Raw genomic sequence first — 22,484 nt, forward strand, 5'->3', positions numbered from 1 at the left:
TAGGTACAGGAGATTGAAAGAAGAGGAGAAATAGAAAGCATCCCAGAATTAAGGAACAGGCATGGAAAATAAGATGTCCTCAAGGAACAATGGGAGAGTTCATTGCTGGTAAAGCATTAAAAGCAATATGAAGTTAATAAATCACAAAAAATTGAAATTAAATCATAAGGCATTTTATGCTCTATCAGGGAGAACAGATATCTCAAAGTTTGAAAAAAAAGAAGAGGGAAAATGCCTAAATAGCATCAAAATTCAATTAGAAACAGTAAGGGCTAGCAAAACAAACCTTATCTGTTTGATACTGATGGGTGAATGAAGCCATAGGAACATGTGAAATTGCCCAAGAATGTATCAGCAAAAAGGTGAGAAAAATCTAAGACTAAAGCAATAACATTCAGGGACAACCAAACTAAGGTCAACAAAATAAGGTACACTAAAATAGAATTGAAAGCCACAGGAAAGCTAGAAGAGTGTAAACACAGAAGTCAAGAGAAGATTTAACAAAGAGTGTTCAATAGAGCTACCAAAACATCATGAAAGACAAATTAAAAAGCAAATTTGATTTAAAAGATGAAGTTATTATTGACTTTATTATTAGAAGCTAGATTTTAATAGAGTAAGGAATAAAAAGGAGGTAGGGAAGTCAAGATGCTATTAAAAATAATTTCTAAATTTATTGCAAAAAAAAATAAGGGAAATAGTCACTAGAGAGGGAAGGAGGACATGCAAGAGTTTTTCCACTTGTTTCATTTCTTTAGAGTGGCTGATGCAGAAAGGCAGTTATATTGCCATCACCACCGTCTATCCAGAACATTCTCATTTCCCCAAATGCATGAGCAGCCTTCCTTTACCCTAAGCTACAGGCAACCACTTTTTTTTATTATTCTGGATTTCCCTTTCTGGACAATTCACATAAACAGAATTCTTCAGTAAGTGGTCTTTTGTGTCCAGCTTATTTCACTTAGCATGTTTTCAATATTTATCCATGCTATGGAAAGTTTCAGAATTGTATTCCTTTTTAAAGGCTGAATAATAGTCCACTGAATAGATATGTCACATTTTCTTTAACCACTCATCAGCTGATGGACACTTGGGTTGTGTCCACCTTTCAACAATTATCAATAATGCTATTACATTCATTTGTAGATTTGTATGTAAAGATAGGCTTTTGGTTTTGTTTTGTTTTTCAGATACATCCCAAAGGACAAAGCTACTGGGTCATAGAATAATGTCTACTTTTGAGAAACTGCTAAATTATTTTCTGACAAGAGTTTCATCACACATTCTCATCAGTTATTATATGAGGGTTCTAGTTGCTCTACATTTCCATCAGCATATGTCTACCTTTCTAATTATAGCTATTATAGCAGGTGTGATATGGTATCTAAATACAACTGTGATTTGCATTTCCCTCATGTCTAATAAAGGTGAACATCTTTTCATTTGCTTATGGATATTTGTATATCTTCTTGGAAAATATGTGTTAATTTTTGTTATGAGTTCTTTACATATTCTGGATAGAAGGTCTTCATCAGATGAACAATCTGCAAATATTTCTTCCCATTTCACTACTATCTTTCATGTTCTTGATTGTATCCTTTGAAGCACAAAGGTTCTTAATTTTGATAAGGTCCAATTTACCTACTTTTTCTTTGGCTATGTTTCTGATGTAATGTCTAAAAGTGTATTGTCTAATTCTAGGTCATGCTGTTAGTACTTACATATTTTATTCAATTTTTTTCTAATTGTCTAATTCTAGGTCATGTTTTTTTTTTTTTTTTTTTCCCCCTTGCGGTACTGGGGATCGAACTCAGGGCCTTGTGCTTACAAGGCACGCACTCTACCAGCTGAGCTATCTCCCCAGCCCTCATGTTTTGATTCTTACATATTTTATTCAATTTTTTTTTTTTTTTTTTTTTTTTTTTTGGTCTATGGTATCAGGTAAGGGATTCAACTTTATTCTCTTCCATGTTAATAATAATCAGCTGTTCTCTGTTATGCAGAAGCTAGAGAGAGGAAAGAGAAAAAGAAAGGTGGTGAGGGAACCAGAGATTCTCATGAAAATTTAAGGAAGTCAGTAAAACAGGGAAAAGGCACCAGTAGGTAGGAGGAGGGGAGAGAGAAAAAAAGTGCTGGGGCCACCATATCAAAGGCCTTGGGTTCAATCACCAGTACTGGGGGGGATAGGGGAATTGGCCAAATAATATTGTTATATTATATGTATGTGTGAATATGTTAACAACAAATCCATTATATGCAACTATATGGCATCAATAAAATAATGTGAGAAAAAATAATAATAATCAGTTATCCCAGTACCATTTGCTAAGGTGGTTATTTTCTCCTTAAACTCTCTTGCCCCTGTTATTTAAAAAAAAAATCCACTGTATGGGTTTATTTCTGAACTATTAATTCTATTCCACTGACCTATTCTTAGGTACAAGTACTATTTTTTGTTCAGATCCCACACTAAATAAAGCACAAAGAGAAACAGGGCTTAAAGAAATAGGAAAAACACCCACAGTCAAATCCCAACTTCACCTTACTTTGGCAATCAGCATTACTAAGACCCATTTTCCTCACAGTGAATTAAGTGAAATGTGAAATTACCTTATAAACAATGACAAGTCACACAATTAAGTTCATACATGTTTTCTTAATGAGTTAACTCAACTTCATATATTGGGTTTGGCAGCCAGGAATAAAAGAAAATAACAGTATGAATATTATTAAATTTTTAACACTTTAACATAATAGTAAAATTTTAACATTTAAAATACTATTATCAGGCTGGGGCTGTAGCTCAGTGGCAGAGCACTTGCCTCACACGTGTGAGGCACTCGGTTCGATCCTCAGCACCACATAAAAATAAAACAAAATAAAATAAAGGTATGCTGTCCACACACAACTACAAAAAAAATTTTTTAATACTATTATCTAATGTAAGCACTGAAAAAGGTTTCTCTTCATATCATACTTAATAAGGAAAGTTGAGAAATTATTAAATCAGAGTATATTCTATAAAATTTACCAATAACCAGGTTAATCAGTAGTTCCTACACTGTTTCACTCTGCAATTACAATGTATTTGTAACAAGTCAAAAAAAACAGTAACTTTTTTTAGTTGCAGTAGTTGAAATACTTGCTCAGAAGTAACAATCTCATGACAACCAGCAATATGAAAATTTTCCCCCCAGTTTTGAAGATTGAACAAGGTCTTGCATATTGTGGACAAACACTCTATCACTGTGCTATATATCCATAACCCAATTCTTTTTCATTTTTACACATTTACTAGACAAAAAGTAAAATCTTGTTTTCAGTTTTTTGGGTGTTTTAACTTCTGGAGAGTCTGCAATCTTAACAATGTTTATTGACCATACATATTTCTTCTTTTATGAACTCTCTTTTCATGTCCTCTGACATAAAACACTGAATTTTAATATTTCTGTTATTGAGCTTTAAAAGCCCTATCTATATATTTAACACATATAATATATACATGCCCATTCCCTATATAGGATTATATATGTCCTAACTAGTTCTCTCCCAGTTTGTCTTAAAATTTTCTATGCAGTAATAATTTTTTTAGGTAGTTAAATATATGTAGGTGTAGGTATGTGTGTGCGTGTGAGAAAATATATATTATTTTTTTTTACACCTGGGGATTGAACCCACAAACCCAGAGCCTTGTGTACGCGAGGCAAGCATTCCATCACCGAGCTACATTCCCAGTTCTTTTTTAAAATATTTAAATCTGAGACAGGGTCTAGTTAAGTTGTTAGCCTTTGTAATTCTCTTGCCTTAGCCTCTTGAGTTATGAGCCACCATGCCCAAATGGAAGTATTCTTTTAAACAGTTTCACTCAAATTATAACAGTGTTCTAGTTTTTAATAACTTTATTGAAGTTTAATTACCATAAATTTCATCCACTTTAAGAGTTCAATTCAATGATTTTTTAGTAAATTCAAAGTTGTACAAGCATCATTGCTATACAACTTTAGAACATTTCCAATATCCTAAAAATGATCCCTGTGACCACTTGCAGACAGTCCCCACTCTATCTCTAAGCCACCTATAATCTACCTATAGGCATTTCCATTTTTAAGTGGAATCAAACTATATGTGAATTTTTACATGTATGTTTCTGAGATCCATTCTTCTTGTAGCATGTCAGCAGTTCATTCCTTTTGCATTGCTAAATAGTATTACAAGTTTCCTTATTTTATGCCTGGTATAAATCAACCCATAAACTACTGTAACCTCTTTTATGAAGAAGTAAAATTAGATGAACTGACAAAAAAAAAAAAAGGGTGGGGGAACTACTACCCTACTCCTCCTATATTCCACACTATCACCACTGTTTCTAAGAAGCAAATCTAATCACTTTTTTCCTATACTAGAATCTTGTCAATGATTTCCACCAACCTACATATCAGAATCCAAGTTCATTAGGTAGAACATACAGCGAAGGGTCATGCCAATCTGTCCAGTCTCATTGCTGCTGCTTTCTTGAACATTTTGCCAACTATCAATACTGAGGGTACATATTGTTACCCAACCAAGCTCTCTCCTAGTACTTCATATCTCTACAACATCTACCTCAAAAACTTATTAATCTTTCAAAGCCCAACTTGAGACATTTCTCAGAACCAGTTCCTGTCTCACTTTCTCAACTGTACCATCTTATCAGTTTGTTCTTAATCATTTTACTTCTTACAAAATGCCAAAACTTTACCTATCTCTCTTACCAAATTCATGACCCTGCACCTAACCTTATATCTGAACTTCACTGCTATTCAATAAATATTTGTTAAATCAAATATATTCTAACTACTAGTGTTATTCTACCTACTTCATGAAGGAAGACCAACTGCATGGATAAATCTACTCTAAAATTAATGTGGAAAAGACCTAACAGAAGTAGTACAACACGACTCCAAAGGCCATATAGGCTGAAGCCTAAAATGTTAACTATGACTCTTTAAAGAAAAAGTTTGCCAACCCCTGGTATATATCATGATCTATGTTATGCAGGAAGAAAAATTCAGAACTTCCTTTGTATAATTTTTTTCATTTCACCTTTTTTTAAGTATTATTTTTATGTTTCCTAATATATTAACACTAGCACAGTAGAAAAATAGATAATTTCTAAACTTAAAAATGTAAATATACAGGAATGGTACAGGACCCATTTTATTTTATACTAATATAGGTGATTAAAAAAAAAAGACTAGTAAATCTCAGGACAAGTTTTGAGTTTACTTAAATTTAACAAGTTTATCAATGAGCAACTGGCTTCTATAAGTGCTTCAAATCACAAGGAAAAGACCTAAAATACAAATTTTTCCAACTGAAATGCTCAAAATATCAAGAATATTTTTATGGTGCTAAAAATATTATTTAAATGAAGCAGGTAGTATTAATAGTCTTCAATTTGAATGCAATAAACTATGAACTACATAAATCAAAAAATGCTTCAAAGACAGCTGTTATTTAAGTTTAAGACAGAAAAGTCAAATGCAAACTTGTCCTGCCAAACCCTGATGTTCAATTGATAAATAACTGGTATATGACAAATATAAAACTAAAAGAATACCTAATTAGCTATTTTTTAAATCAATTTATAATTAATGACAATGCAATTTTGTAACCAAACGTGTTCCTTAGCTACAATAGCAAGGCTGTATCTGTGTAAGACAAATACTAACCTAAGGCTCTAAAGAGCCTGGTAAAGAGCTTAGAAAGGTAGTTTCTAATAACTCAAAAGTTGGGGTCTGACCATCATCATCAACAAATTTATAAGCTTAAGTTAATTTACCGACAGAACCTGGAGTTATCAGGTTAGGTTGTCATTCTGTGTTGAATCAGATTCTCCAACAAATACAGCCCCCAGAGAGAACTACACTCTACTCTGCTCACCTTTAAGGCTTTTTCTGAGGCCTTCCGAGATGACTAGCATCAGACTTTTGAGGAAGGCTAGCCATTAGACAAGGCTTTTCCCCACGATCTGACTGCTTGAAGTGACATCCAGGATCAGGTCGATCCTGTATCCAGGAATCATGACCCTCCCTGAGGCACCAGTCATCATGAGACAGTCAGTGCACTTTAGCACTTCTTGATAACCACTGGGCTGCTCCTTTAGCTGAAAGGAAAAAAAACATCAAAACCACAACAAACAAAACAAAGGGGGAAAAATCAGTAATTCAATCTGAAAAGACAGAGCGTGGGGAAAAATATACCAAAACAGCCTTGTCTAAATCAAAATGTAGCCTTGCCTTGATGTAAAGACCATAGTTTCAATATTTTTCCAGTTGCTGCAAAGTTTATTCCTAATATACAAATCTAAAAAACGTAAAATCTACTGTATTACATCTCGAAAGAACTGAAAGTGGAAGTTAAATAAAATAACCTTGGAAATACAGCTAAATAAGTATAATCAGGTATTTATAAACAACTTGCAGCCTAATGCTTGTGAGTGTGCCCCATTAGGAGACCAAAAACCTAACATTTTTCATTCTCTAAAATTGTAATCTGTTTCAGAGAAACACAAAATACCCAAACAGCTGAGTTTAACAGAAAGCTATCAATACAATTAGGGCCAGTCTACTAGTATTTGTAAATAATTAAGTTAACATCTTCTTTAATGATTTCATACTGATACAAGGTATACCCCTACACACACACACACACCTACAAGTAATGCTCTTGTTCTTACATTGTTTAATTTGTATACTGATGCCTGCTTAAAACAAGCTACCTTACATGTTCATATCATTATTTCCTTAAATAAAGAATAAAAAAATTTAAAAACCAGATGAATAAATACTAGGATGATTTAAGGCTTATTTATTTACTTTGCATCAAAATGAAAATTCTATCAGAACTCAGAGATAAATTTGGCTCATATCTGTTTTCAAATGCAAATGCTTTTCCAAAGATAAATGTTAAAAGAAAAAGTCTTCGAGGTTATTGTTTTAAAGATTGGCTCATAATTCCTTTAAAACATCCTTATTCCAAAGGTTATGACATTTTATCTATCAATTATTTACCTTCCTTTCTCCTACTTTATTCTATACCCCCCATATCTTAATACTATCAACATTCAAGTAGATACTTAAGTTGGAAACCTGGAAAGAGATCAGTTCTTTTGTAACTTGTTTGAGAATATGAATAAGAGCTACGGACCTATCTACCCAGAAAAATAAGCATGTACATGGACAATGTTTAAATATGATTTCAAGAAATATACAGAACACTCTGAAGTCCATGGACCATGTTCACAATCTCTGTGAAATACAGGGACTTTCCCCCCTATCTTCCATATCATCTTTGAAAACCTGCCTTGTATAACTCCTAATCTCTCAATTTTCTACCTTCCCGTCCAGCAGTGGCTTAGTTTGGGCACTCTCTCTATTTTTTGTGGGTTTGTTACCATTAATTTGCATATTTTTCTCATCTTACCATCCTTCAATCCATGTTCACCTGGCTGGCAGAGCAACATTACTAAAATGCAAATCTGATAATACTGACTCACCTTAAAATCTTTCCTTAACCTCCCCTGCAAATGTTAACAGAATGAAGTCCTATCAAATTTCAAGCATTCTTTCCTCTTACCTCCAGTCTCCACACTTCAGTTATACATTCTCCCACTACACTTTTTCATGTCTTCATATTTTGGCATAGTGTTCCCTTTTCCTGAAATACTGAATTCCTTAGTTTTCCCTTTAAAGTCAGCTCCTTTCTTTATGCTCTCTTAGAACCTTCAGTTTACTTCTGCCATGAAATTTCTCAAGGTACTACAAAAATGCTTATTCCTTTCTTGTCTTCAAATACAATGCTTTCTAGGGATAAGAACCTTGCTCGATTCCATCTTTATGTCCCCAGTACCTACAATATAAATATAGAACTAAATATATATGTACAGCACTGCCACTATTCTTGTTCACAGCCAAATTTAGTGTTTCACAGGTAAAAATTGTTGCTGAAACAATAAAAATATATTTTAACAACTCTAAATCTGATGAATTCAGTCTCGAAGAGTATTTTACAGCAACTCTCTAGAAAATTGTTAAATGCTATCAACTATTTAAAGTATGCCCTCATCAAGGTCAAGGATATGTATTTTTTAAATGATGTGAATTACATGGACATCCAAACCAGAATTATAGTTTAGTAAGGATAGCAGAATAATAACATAATCTGTTGGATTAAACTCATAAGCCAGGAACAACAAATACATACATATTCACAGACAATATGAATTAATTACTCCCCCTTTCTTAGTTGCTCTCTTCCTCTATCCCATCTCATACTTGGGGTTTAAAAGTCCTCAATACAGTACACTATAAGCAGCAACTTCAGACTGACTTCAGTCAGCATGAAAGTTAAATACTGTAACTATCCAATAATCGATTCTAAACCATATCAAACAGATATAAAATCAGCATACTACAGTAACACAGCCACATCAATGTTTATAGCAGCTCAGTTCACGATAGCTAGATTGTGGAACCAACCTAGATGCCCTTTAACAGATGAATGGATAAAGAAACTGTGGTATGTATACACAATGGAATACTATTCAGCCATAAAAAATAATAATAATATGGCATTTGCGAATAAATGGATAGAACTGGAGAATATCATTCTAAGTGAAATAAGCCACTCCCCAAAAACCAAAGGCCGAATGTTTTCCCTGTTAAGTGGATGCTGTTATATAATGGGGGTGGTGGTGGGGGCAGTGAGAGAAGAATGGAGGAACTTTAGATTATTTAGAAGGAAATGAGAGGGGGGTATGTAAAATGGTGGAATAAGACAAACATCATTACCCTATGTACATGTTTGATTACATGAATGATATGAATCTACATCGTGCACAACCACAGAAACAAAATGATGTACCCCATTTGTGTACAATGAATCAAAATGCAGTCTGTAAAAAAATAAATAAATAAATATTTTTTTAAAAAATCCACATAAGGCCAATTCTACAACCCTTGGAAGCCTATTCCCAAATTTAACAATCCTAAAAGTCAAGAATTATTATTTTATTTTATTTGGTAGTGGGAATTGAACCCAGCAGTGCTCTATCACTGAGCTATATTCCCAGCTCTTTTTATTTTAAGACAGGGTTTCACTAAACTGCCCAGACTGGCCTTGACCTTGCAATCCTCCTACTTTGGACTCCCTATAGCTGAGCTTACAGGTGTGCACTACCATGCCTGACTAATTACTTGTATCTTAAAACAATTTCATGCTGGCTTTGTAAATCAAAACTATTTCTATACCGTTTTGTTAAAAGTTGTACATTCTCACATTTTTGTGTATTTTAAAAAATATTTGTGGTTATGTTGTATTCTAAACTAAGGTTTCCAAATTTGATTGTAGATCAGAATAAACTAGGATAATTTACAAAATACAAATTCCCAGGTTCCTGTCTATCGACTGAAGATTTCCAAAATTAGAGATGAAGCATGTATTCTTTATAAAGTACAGTAGGTGATTTGATGCAGCCATTTGAAAGCTAGCATTCTAAATTTCATAGTAGTTTATATACGGAAGAGCTAAAATCAGAGAGTAACAGAAATGTCTCTAAATGAAACTTTCCTTGTTTCCTTGTATAGAGTCCCTTATTGCTTATTGGTTCTGACAGGCTAATAAATGCATGGTGAAAAAGTTTAACCCTATGAATAAAATCTATTTTGATGCACCTTACCACAGAATTCTAGATTACCAGTTACTGTAGTCATACAGTTTAATTATATCTGCCAGCATTTCTTTTTATTACTCCATTGTGTTTATCTACAAATATTCCTTAAGAGTTATTCTTACCACATAACCTTTAAAAAAAGTATATTCAAGGTATTACTGCAGATAAAGAAACTGTGGTATATATATATATATATATATATATATATATATATACCATTATATATATAATATAATGGTAATTATATTATATAATATATAATATATATATAATGAGTAATATTCCATTATATATATATAATGGAATATTACTCAGCCATAAAGAATGATAAAATTATGGCATTTGCAGGCAAATGGATGAAATTGGAGAATATCATGCTAAGTGAGATAAGCCAATCTCAAAAATCCAAGAGATGAATGATCTCACTGATAAGCGGATGATGTCACATAATGGGGGGAGGGAGGGGGTCAAGAATGGAGGAAGGAGGGACTGTATAGAGGGAAAAGAGGGGTGGGAGGGTGGGGAGGAAGGAAAAAAATAACAGAATGAATCAAACATCATTACCCTATGTAAATGTATGATTATGCAAATGGTATGCTGTTACTCCACGTACAAATAGAAACAACATGTATCCCATTTGTTTACAATAAAAATAAATTTTAAAAAAAAGTATTACTGCAAGTGTTAAATGCTAAAAATTCACTATAATAAATCAAAAATATTTCAACTTCTTAAAATTATACATTTTATTTCATTTCCATACTTTAAATAAACTACAAATTGCTGATATAGTTTCAATAACACACCAGCAGTTATAAACCTAGGGGCTGAGAGAATAGGGCCAAATATATGGATAGAGAAAGAAAAGATAAATGATCTGTAACCAACAAATTCTTACTAAAATGTTGTTAGAAGGTTGAATTGATAAGACACTAAAGTATACTAGAAAGTATGTGTTTAGAATATTTGAGTTACAAATCAGAAAGATGCCAGTCTTGAGACTATTATAAGTACCTAGTAATATCAATGTGAAAAGGATATGAGAGTAAATATAAAATTCAAGAACACACTTAATCAGAATGTTTGATACATCTGATCACACTACTGTGGCATCCTCAATATATTTTATAGGTCTTTTTAAAAAGGAAAAATTTTCCCCAAAATTCTAAGTATCCTGGGGAAACAAAAAAACACTTCTTATGTGTCTTTACTTACACAATTGAAAGAGTTTTGACAGGATTTTATACATATTTTAACATTATCAATAAATAAAAAAATTATAGGGGGAGGAAAGTGGTTTCTGAATCATTTCAGATACTACAAACATTTCAAAAAAGTCTTTTTTGTCATTAAGAGTTACACGTAAGTTATAATTATAGTATAAAACTGCTTATTCTGCCTAGAATGATCCAGAAACTGACATCTCAAAAACCAATGGACTTTTGTATCAATTTCTGAGAACAAGTTGGATCATGAAATCCCTAATATACATAGCTGAGATAACTCAGACATTTTTCTGTAAACATGTTCCCTAACTGAACATGTATCCAAGAAACTATAAAAGTAGTTGTCTTAGCTGGCCTTAAAAATATGAAAAAGCTAGTTAAGAAAGCAACACAATAATTGGTTTATAAATAAAGCCAATAGTTTATTCTGTAAGTGTCTTCTCCAAAATGTTAGCTTCCAGGGCAATCCTAACATTGATGAAGAAATGCAGAATTCTTTAGCATATAGAAATCCCAGTATTTGAAAGCTAATACTACTATTAGCACTTTCAAGGAAGAGAAAAATAACTGCTACACTATCCTGGAATGTCATTCACCACTGAGAAGGTGCTGGCAGGATTTCTTCTGGGCTACTTTATTGAGCAATATAGTTAGTCACATGTTTCTGGAATCATAGTACAGAACAGTTTTCCTTTGCAAAATAATACTACAGAGGATCTTTGCAGGAAATAAAAACAAGAAAAATATTATTTGAATAATTCTAATTTAGTTAATCCACAAAACATGACACATCAGTAATGTACTATGATGACTAGCACTATGAGGCCACAGTATGTTTATCAACATTGAAAACACCTACTACGAGGATAAGGAATAGTTTCCTTGGGTCTAAGAATTCAAAGCCATATCTAACCCACTGCCCATAAGTTGAAAACATTGCAAAAAATCAGTTTTGTCAAATACCTATTTTTTTTAAAAAGGTCAAAAATAACACTCATACACTTTCAAAAGAGAGTTATTGAAAGTCCTAGACACAATTATTCAAAAATACTTAACTAGAAACAAATTCATGATACCACAGACAACTGCCAGGACTTCTTTTAAGTGAGGCCTAAGAACATAAAGTCATGAATTAAGATAATTAGATACAGCTCAAGATTTTCATCCATAACACAAAGCTGTTACTCTTCTATCCTAATTCATAACATATTGCTAAGTTACAGAAGGTGTGGTATTCCTTTTATTCTTCTGATAAGCACATTATAAGAAATTGAGTCATTTTGGCCTGCATACTTAGGTTAAGAGATAATTTGGCACTGGGTTTTTTCATTAAGTATTTTCTAGGTTCAAAATAACATCACACTGTGATTCGTTATAAATTCCACAGATTTAAACAATGAGGCACATACCATATCAAATCATCCCTAAGATCCCTGGATTTAGTTCATCAAAAATGAAATTACACTATAAAACTTATTACACAGAATCTAACACATGCACATGATAGGTAACATTAATCCTTCCCCACCTCTTCAGTGCTTCCATGACTCAAGTATCTGTTTTATCACTCATAAAACTACTTAACAAGTCATCTCCCCATAAGGTTTTGAGATTAAGAACCAGAAATCCATCTTGTTTATCTTTGTTAACATCACTATGAAGAAATAGTCATTGATGGAACACTGAATGAGTGAGAACAGAATATCTATGAATACCTATGTCACACTTGTATAGAAAGTTAAAATGGACAAACAAGAATTAGAAAAAGTAATTTTTAAGAACACACAATAACAAGATCAAAGAGGCAGTTGGTGTATCAGGAAAAAAAGCACTGGAATATCTTCAATTCTAATCTAAATTTTGGTAACAATGCTACAACTCAAGCAAATTACTTTGCCTCCCTATATCTCAATTTCCTCCTTTGTAAAATAAAAGGTAAGCCTAAATAAGCTCTGTATTTCCTCTTTCGCTACAAGAATGATATGAAAATAGCATGATAACATAACTTCTGAAAAACAACACTAACAATAAATATTATATACCACAGCAGATAATACGACTCTCAAGCAAAGGATTTTATGCAGGTGGAACATGCAAATCCATAAATGCTAAGAGGTCACATTCACAATCAACCAAAAATTATATACACACATCCCACAAAATGGAAATTACCAACACATACACTCATTCTGTAAATATAAAAAAGAATCAAAGACAAAAGTGATAAGATTTAGAGAGAGAAATATAAAGGCAAAATGATTTGTTATTCTCCAGTAGAAATGATAATAGATCATATCTAGCAAACATGCACCATGAATTGAAAGGCTCCTTAAAATGAATCACATGAATTATTTAGGCTAGGATATTTCACAATATGTTAGCCAAAATTAAGCTTCAACAACATATCTATCTGGGGTACATTTTCTCTCTGCCCCAATGAGATGAAGCTTTTTTCAATATTACGAACGAAACATGGGCCAAGCACAATGGTGCATACCTGTAATCCCATCTACTCAGGAGGCTAAGGAGGATCACAAGTTAGAGGCCAGCCTTGGGAACTTAAAGGTAGGAGGACTGCCAAGTAGGCAGACAGCCTCAGAAACTTAACTAGACCATGACTCAAAATTTAAAAAATAAATAAATAAAGGGGGCTAAGGATATAGCTCAATAGTAGAGCACTTGTATAGCTTCAATCCCCACTACCAAAAAAAAAAAAAAAAAGGAAGAAAGGTGAAAAAAAAGAACAAAAAATGACAGGGATCAAAGATATTCCTAAACCTGAATACTACAACAACATCATTATCAAAATGAACCTTTGCTTTAAAAAAAATGAACTTTTGGCCTCAGAAAAAAAGCAACAAGAGTAACCAATTTTGAATTTGATTATAGCAGACTCAATATAAAATATCTATAATCAATATTTTTAAAAATATAACTATTCTCAGTACTATAGCAAATATTGTAGAAAATTCTATAAAAGAGGGAGCTAAAAGTTAAATCCTAGCCCACAGGAAAATCTTCCCAACCTTATTAGCAAGGAAGTTTGGGGGACTGTAAAGATACAGCCATGTGTCTCTAATAGTCTTACCAAGAAAGGAATCAAAATGAAGAGCAATTCCAATATGTATGTATATTTTAAGATGTTTTTAAGCTAGAGGAGGTCCCCAAAAACAAGTTTTACAAAACAGATCCAGATCTATGGGAACAAAATAAATTGTACCCCAAAGGGCATTTCTACAAAGGCAACACAGACCTTGAATGGATCATCTCAGAAATATTTCACAAAGTAACTTTTCAACCCAAATCATTAAGGGCAACAACAAATGAAAACACTTTTAATTTACACAAAACAATCTTGAAAAATAGCATTAATTACTATGAGTCCTATTAAGAAAGCAAAATGAATTTGACATTTTCAAATCTGAGGTTAAGTGACATTTCTATTTTTTGTATTTACAGATATAATCAAGAATGATCTACTACTGCTAGTGGCAGAACCCTAATTGGCCATACATGTTAACCATGTCTAAGAAAGACCAATGACTGATTAAGTTCAGTTATCAAGCATTCTAAATATATAGAGATGATAAATTAGCTCCCTATCTCCATAAATTATGTCCTAACTTCCCTTTAACAAAATAATTCTAGGTCTCTTTCCCATATCAAGGTCAGGAAGTCACAATTCTTTACTGGTTTCAATGCTTCAAGATAAAACAATACTTTTCTTTACAATCTATCACGTACTTTTACAAACATTATTTCATTTCAAATTTCCAACAACCATATGAAGTAAGGCAAGAATTATTACCTTTATTTCACTGATGATTTAAGGAAGTTAGGTCACTGACACAAAGATCACTGCTAGAAGAGCATATAAACCAAGCAAGAATAAAACCCACACGCCCTGACCCTATATAATGTACATTCCACAATGTCGCATAATAAAAATAATTCTAAAAGTTACTGAACTTAAAATCTATACTTTTCCCACTTTATTAAACCCTAATAAATGCCACAGGAATTCAAATTAAGATTCTAAGGCAAATGCAAACAGTAAAGAGACTCATCTAACAATCACCTTTCTGTATTAACAAGTTAAACACCAAAAGTAATGTTCAAGTGCAGTTCAAACGCTACAGTACAAACACCTAAAAGTCAAAAGAAAAAAAAAAACTATTCTAGCCACCATATCACACCACACACAACTGTTAAAGAACAGTTAGCTCTAATTCATTTATATATACTTCGTGACTTACTTAAAATAAAAATGTCCAAAAATCTTCACTTTTCCTAGTTTTAACCTCCTCTTTGCTTTGTTATACTTTATACTTTTTTTTTTTTTTTTTTTTGCGGTGCTGGGGATTGAACCCAGGGCCTTGTGTTTACAAGGCAAGCACTCTACCAACTGAGCTATCTCTCCAGCCCCACTTTGTTATACTTTAGTCTATTGGTCTCCAGAGTGAAATGCATAGGATTTGGGTCTGCAATATCCCCCAAAGGGCCATGTGTTAAAGACTTGGTCCCCAGTTCATGATGCTATCGGGGGAAACTTTAAGAGGTGAAACTTAGGTGGAGGAATTAGGTGACTGAAGTCATGTCCTTGAGGGGATGCTGAAACACAGGTCTCTAATTTCTCTCTTTCTCTCTGCTTCCTGAACACTATGAGGTAAGTAGTTTCTACCTCCATAAGCTCATACTAAATAATGTCCTGCTTTGCCACAGGCCCAAAAGCAACAGGGCCTTACAAATACATTCAAATCTCCAAAACTGAGAGAAAATAAGCCTTTCCTGTTAAAGAGTTTATTTCTCTCAGGCATTCTGTCACAGGGATAGAAGTTACTTTAAGAATTCACTGGAATGTGGGAAGAAATTATTAGAAAACCGTTTCCATTATTTTAAACCTGAAAATAAGAATTTGTTTTACTGATATTTACTATACAAACTGACACTATTACCCTCATGTAAATTTATAAATACATATATTTGGGGTGGGAGGTATACTCAAAAACTTTTCAAAGAAGAAATTCCTATTTAAGAAAAGATGGCAAACACTCCTAAAAAGCAATAAAGAAGATGGGCTTTAGAAGACAGACAACTCTGGACTGCAACAAATAATCAAAAAGATAATCTATTAGAAGGTGTTCAATACCCTATGGTGCATATTTTCAAAAAAAGTTTTCAACTATATTTGCATAATCTAGTGATACAAACATAACTTACCTCATCTTGGACTCCACTGGTGGTAGTCAACTTGCTCCCATCGGTAATTGTAATAATTATTGCTGGCTCCAAGAAAAAAGGGTTTCTTCCCTAAAGTCAAAAAACACAGTATTCATATTAAGGTTTAGACTTTGGCTTTTTTTTTTTTTTTTTTTTTTTTTTTTTTAAGTAAAAAATCAATTCTCAGGGCTGGGATTATGGCTCAGTAGAAGAGCACTTGCCTAGCATGTGTGAGGCACTGGGTTCAATCCTCAGTACCACATATAAATAAAATAAAGGTCCACTGACAACTAAAAAATACTTGCTTAAAAAAATCAATTCTCAGAACAGAATATATACAATCCCCTGAATATACACAATTCTCCTGAATATGTATGAATTTTACATATAATATACGCTTGCTTTTACATTTTTAAAAAAGGCTGAGGACATAAATAGTAGTTAACCCTGGAAAAGCAGGACTAGGTACAGAAATACAGATTTTTCACTTTTTAATATATTGTATTAATTTTTACAGTGAGCATTTACATAATATAATTTAAAGTATTTAATTTCTTAATGGGGACCCTACTAGGCAATTCTAATAATCTGACTTTTTTAGCTATTACAAATTACCATAACCAAAAGACAATACTTTCTGAGAAACTCTTTAAAAGGCAGGCAAGACAGTAGGTGAACGTTACTACATGTCTATAATCAAATGTCTAAACAAGTGACTAGCTATGTGGACAGAAAGATTATTAGAACTGGCTCCAAGGAAATACTAGGACTATTCTGAGCTTAGCAATAGTGCAACATGAGAAAATGCATGGAGAGAGGAGTACAAAAACAATGGCAGCAGAGACAATGGAACAAAATGGCATGTGGCTCTCAAATACACTCTATATGAGGAAAAATAACTTAAAATACCTTCCTTTCAAATTGGTCTACTCTGAGTAATAGAAGTCATATTTTGTGAGACTTAGACAAACATAAGCTTGATTTTTACATATACATGGTTCCCAACTGAGCCATTAAGCACATTCAGTATAACTCTTTAAAACTGAAGAGCAAAAACATAAGACCAAAGCATGGAAGTTTCAAGAGGGTAAATCTTGTAATTGAAATTGAAGGTATAGCCCTACTTGGTGCCTACAGTCTCAGCAACTCAGGAGCCCAGTAATTCAAGGCCATCGTGGGTAACACAGTGAAACACACCTTCCCATTTTCCCCAACCCTATCTTAAGCAAGGAAAAAAATTTTAAAAAAGAAAATGAAAACTACCACATTCTCTGCTACTAATAGTAAAACAATAAACTATTCAGCAAGATCTGAATATAAAGTTTTATTGGCTATGAAGCAGATCAGTGTGACAAATCTTAAAGTATATAGGAATCACATGCAGATCTTGATAAAATGCAATTTCTGATTCAGTAGGTCTGGGATGAAGACCAAGATTATGTACTTCTTTTTTTTCTTCAGTACTGGAGTTAGAACCTAGGGCCTCACTTTAGGCAGCACTCTACCACTGAGCTACATCTCCAGCCCAGAGTCTGCATTTCTAACAAATAGGAGATAGCACTGTCCATGGATCACACTTAGAATACCAAGAATGTATAGGGGATATATGTATAAAATAATCTATGGTTCTATAATCTTTCCCTTGCATTTATAACTTTCAATTCCTAACACATTATAGTACATCCACAATATCTGTTGAATGATTTTACATAGTAATTGAGTATAACCTAATCATCTAAGAGGGTTGTATCTGGATTAAACATTTTGATCAAATCATGCAACTTACAAGTGGCACACATAATTCTCAAATCAGTGTCCATGAAAAAGGAGAAAGTTTCCAACCATCAAATAACATTAAAATGTTAGATATGTAACTTCTAGAAGATTCTGAATGCATAGCAATATCAAAATGTCACAAGTGACTTACTGAAAGGAAACACGAATTTATAATCCTTCCCTTCTAATGTCAAAGAGAATGCCATTTGGGGAAATACTACATGACACTATGCCTCTCATTCCATGCACCCTCAAAATGAATAATGAATCCTAATACAGATCTTCTCATGAAGCTAGATCCTGGCAATATTCATTTTCATTTCAGAGCTATCTCCCTCAAGTATAATGCTGTTAACTTTTCCCTGCTCACAACCTATCCAATTTCTACTCATTCTCTAAGGTCCAGTTTAAATCATTCTCTTCTGTGAAACCTTCCCTTATTATCCGGGTCTTCAATAATCACACTCTTCGCTCTCCAAATTCTAATAGTGGAAATTTTCAAATTGTAAATTAAATAAGATAAAGTGCTCCTTCAAATAAAAATCATCTGAATACTACTTACCTAGAACACCTGTCCTCTTTGCAAATATTTTTTTCTGTCTTTCTTCCTTTTTTATTTGTTTGCAGTGCTGGCATTGAATCTAAGGCCTCACAAATGCTAGGCAAGTGATCTACCACTGAGCTAAACCCCTAGCCCAAATTCTAATTTAAATAAAAACTGAAAGCCAGGCACAGTGGTACACACCTATAGACCCAGGTTCTTGGGACGTTAAGGCAAGAGAACTGCTTGAGCCCAGGAGTTCTAGACCAGACTGGGCAACCTAGCAAGACTCCATTTCAAAAATATATTTCAAATATAGTTGAATACATTCACAACATATGAATATGTTGTACAACAATGTGAATATACTTAACACTACCGAACTACAGACAAAAATGGTTAAGATAGTAAATTCAGGAGTCAGAAGGAGCTCGAGTTCAAAGCCAGCCTCAGCAAAAGCCAGGCACTAAGCAACTCAGTGAGACGCTGTCTCTAAATAAAATACAAAATAGGGCTGAGGACGTGGCTCAGTGGTCAAGTGCCCCTGAGTTCAATCCCTCATACCAAAGAGAAAAAAAATAGTAAATTCAGGGCTGGGAATGTAAATTAGTAGTAGAGTGCTTGTCTAACATGTACAAGGTCCTAATTCAATCTCTAGTACCCTCTCCCACCCCCACTTTCCCCAGCACCACAAAAAAAAAAAAAAAAAAAAAAAAACCTCCCTTTTGTGTTTGTCTAACCACGTGAGTCATTCCAATACTAAAGTGGCTACTATACATCAGGAACTGTGTTAGGTGCATAATCCACATCTCTAATGCATAATAAATGCGTGTACACATAATTTCCCTCTTTCTCAGTCTCTAATAATCACATTTTAGTTCAAACACTGGCAAAGAGAGATAAAGAAAACCAAGATGCCCTAATAGCTTCAAAACTATTTTATCTTTCTTTCACCCTTAGACTAAAACTACTTTTGTTAATTTGCTGTCTTGCAAAAACAAATCAGCAAAGCTCTTAAATCTACCATATTGTATACCAAATTCTTATAAGTATGGTCTTCTATATCACTTCTTTATTATAATATAAATTAAAGGCAAATTCTCCGACCAAAAGTCTGACTCTTATCCATTCTTGTTCCTATTAGCACAGGGACAATTATATTTCAGAAGCAGAATTAGTTGTATTTGTAAATTTTTTTTTCGATGCTGGGGATTGAACCCAGGGCCTTGTGTTTGCAAGGCAAGCACTCTACCAACTGAGCTATATCCCCAGCCCTCGTATTTGTAATTAAGCAGCAACTGTCTACTGCATAAGACCTTTACAGATGAAGATGCCACCCCAAAATTAAGACCGCTGGTTGGTCCTCTGTATCCATGGGTTCTGTTTTTTGTTTGTGGTGCTAAGGATCAAACCCAGATCCTTACATATTAGGGGTTCTTTATCTATGAATTCAACCAACCACAGAGGAGACTATTCAGAAGAAAAAAATTGTCCATAACGTCTAAAAAATAGTTAAAATGTATTAACACTTAGCAGAAAGTTGCAGTTATTAATCTAAAAATATAAACACTAAACTCAGTTACTTTTTCTAAGACAACAAAACAAAGCTTTTAGTTGAAACTTTAAGTCTTATAATATACATAATACTCTCTGCTGTGAAGCTGAGAAGCTGTGTGTGAAAGTACTATAATAACCTAGCTCTCAATAGTAACAATAAAACAATTATCTATTTTGACACTTAAATTTGGTGAGGTAAAATACTCAGGGAGATTAAATGATATAACTCAAGCTGGTCTAGCAGGTTAAATTGCAAAGTCAGTACCTAAATAAGATGTTCCAACTCAATCACAGTCTTTCTGGAGCATCAATAAATACTACAGGTAACAACCAAATCTCTTGGATACACTTCTACACCAACCTAGTTTGTGCCATATTCGCCCAACAATGAATGGGGTGACAACCAGATTGTTTTTCTTTTTAATATATTTATTTGCAGTAAAAAGTAACTAATGGTAGTACTATTCCTTTGCATGGTGGCTTCCTGTTGTTCTATGATTTTTTACCCAATTTTTAAAAAAATTTTAGTAAGTTGAAATATCATCCCCAACACATGCTTCAATAAAACACAATATACAGGAACAATTACTTTTAAAAATATATACTTTTTAAATTATATATAATTTGCATAGTCCTATAAACATGTAAAATATAAACATTATATGATTTTAACTTTTAGAGACTACATATATGAACACAAGATAAAATAATGTTTATAATGGCTTTAAAATTTAGAAAATTCAGATAAAGATCAAAGATAGAAAAAACTAAAAATATGATCAATCTCTCTGCACCAATTTAATTAACCCACATGATAATGCCTAAGATCCCTCCATCTCTCTAAGATGGAATAGTCAAGAATCATTCATTACCAGAAAAATTAGAATAGGAATCAGGTACGGTGGCATGTACCTGTAGTCCCAGGTCAAGATTAGCCAGGGCACCATAACAAAACCATGTCTGAAAAAAAATACACAAAACTAGAGTAATAATGGCTAAATGAATGAAATTTATACATAAAAGGATTTTTGTTTCTCTAGGAAAAAAATCATTCCTACCACTATTACATAAATATTTGAAATTAACAAGTTTATTTCAGCATGAACTTCTAAATCACTAGTAGAAAGTAACCAGAACATATTGCTTCAAGAAAGTTCCTTATATATAGTTTTGCACTATTCCTCCCCTACTTTTATAATACACTTATTCTTGGTGGCTGCATAATAAAAATTGGCATCATTCTGTCAATACATGGTTTTAGTTATTTGCCAGTATTATTAGGTTTTTTCATGTTTTACAGAAAACAAAATTTTAACATTTCAAATGACTATATTAGAATTAAAATTTAATCATGTAATACAATGTCATTACCTTTATGGTGCCAATTCTATGCAGTTTAATAATTCCCCAATCCTTTTATTTAAGAGGCACTATTTCCCTGGGTATGTAAGCTCAGTAGTATAGCACTTAACGTAGCATGCATTAGGCCCTGGGATCAATCCCAGCACAGCACCACAAAAAAAAATTAATTAATAAACACTATTTTACATTTTTATTCTTAATAAAGATGTTTATATAAAGTCATTCAATTTGGGGAAAATCCACTACAATTTCCCCTCCATATTCACCTTGGTCATTGTAATAGCCTTTCATCACAACTATAAAATATCCGGGGGGGAAAAAAAAAAAGCTCTGCTGCAACAAAGGCAGCCAGCAGAGGGACTAAAAGTTTACTTTTGCCACAAGCAAAATGAACTCACACGTTTTACCGTCAGAGCAGTGGTTCTTGGTGTAAAGAAATTCAGACTATCACTAGAAAATATAATGCCAAGTAGAATATTCTGTAGAGCTATTCACAAATGGGAATCTTTTCATCATTTAGAAATTAGATTTTAATATTGGCCAAGATATTATAAAGTAAAAACTTTCATTTAAGATTTCTCATTATAGGTCTCTCAACAATTGATTATCATGGTGATAAATCATTCAATAAAGGCATAAAATCTCAATACATTTAAAAAATATAATTGAGGTAAGCAGATACTATCCACTAAAACCTATTTTATTTTTGCGAAGAGTATACTTTTGAAAATGTTAAAATACATTATTTTGAAAAGAAAATAAGTTTTGAAAATGTAAAAACAAGGCAATTTCTCCCCAAATATAAATTAACATCAATCTCTGGATCAGACGCATTTTCATTTTACTCAAAAGCATGGAAATGTAGTACAGGAGGCACAAGATTTTTACTGTACCCTCAGGTAGGTCATAACTAATCTTCTGAAGAAAAGGAAAGCAGCCCTGAGTATTCAGTACAAATTGCAGTGGCTACATTTGCGGTTAAACCATGGCTCTGCCATGTAAGCTAGTCCTCTGAACAATCCTGTAAAGCGTTGTTAGTGCCTATATACACTAGACTTCTCCCGTGGTTTAAGGTTGCTATTAAAGAAAA

General features: G+C 33.1%; 1 protein-coding gene across 1 annotated transcript in view; it reads right to left on the reverse strand.

Annotated features, from left to right (window-relative positions):
* Positions 1–22,484, reverse strand: part of INTS6 (integrator complex subunit 6) — an 83,931-nt gene that overhangs the window by 45,116 nt on the left and 16,331 nt on the right. The window contains exon 4 of the mRNA XM_079136150.1: positions 16,159–16,248. Coding sequence (XP_078992276.1) covers positions 16,159–16,248 — 90 coding nt within the window. The remainder of the gene's footprint in view (positions 1–16,158; positions 16,249–22,484) is intronic.

This window comes from Sciurus vulgaris (assembly GCF_902686455.1).
Source record: "Sciurus vulgaris genome assembly, chromosome: 4".
In the NCBI taxonomy this organism is placed as follows: Eukaryota; Metazoa; Chordata; class Mammalia; order Rodentia; family Sciuridae; genus Sciurus; species Sciurus vulgaris.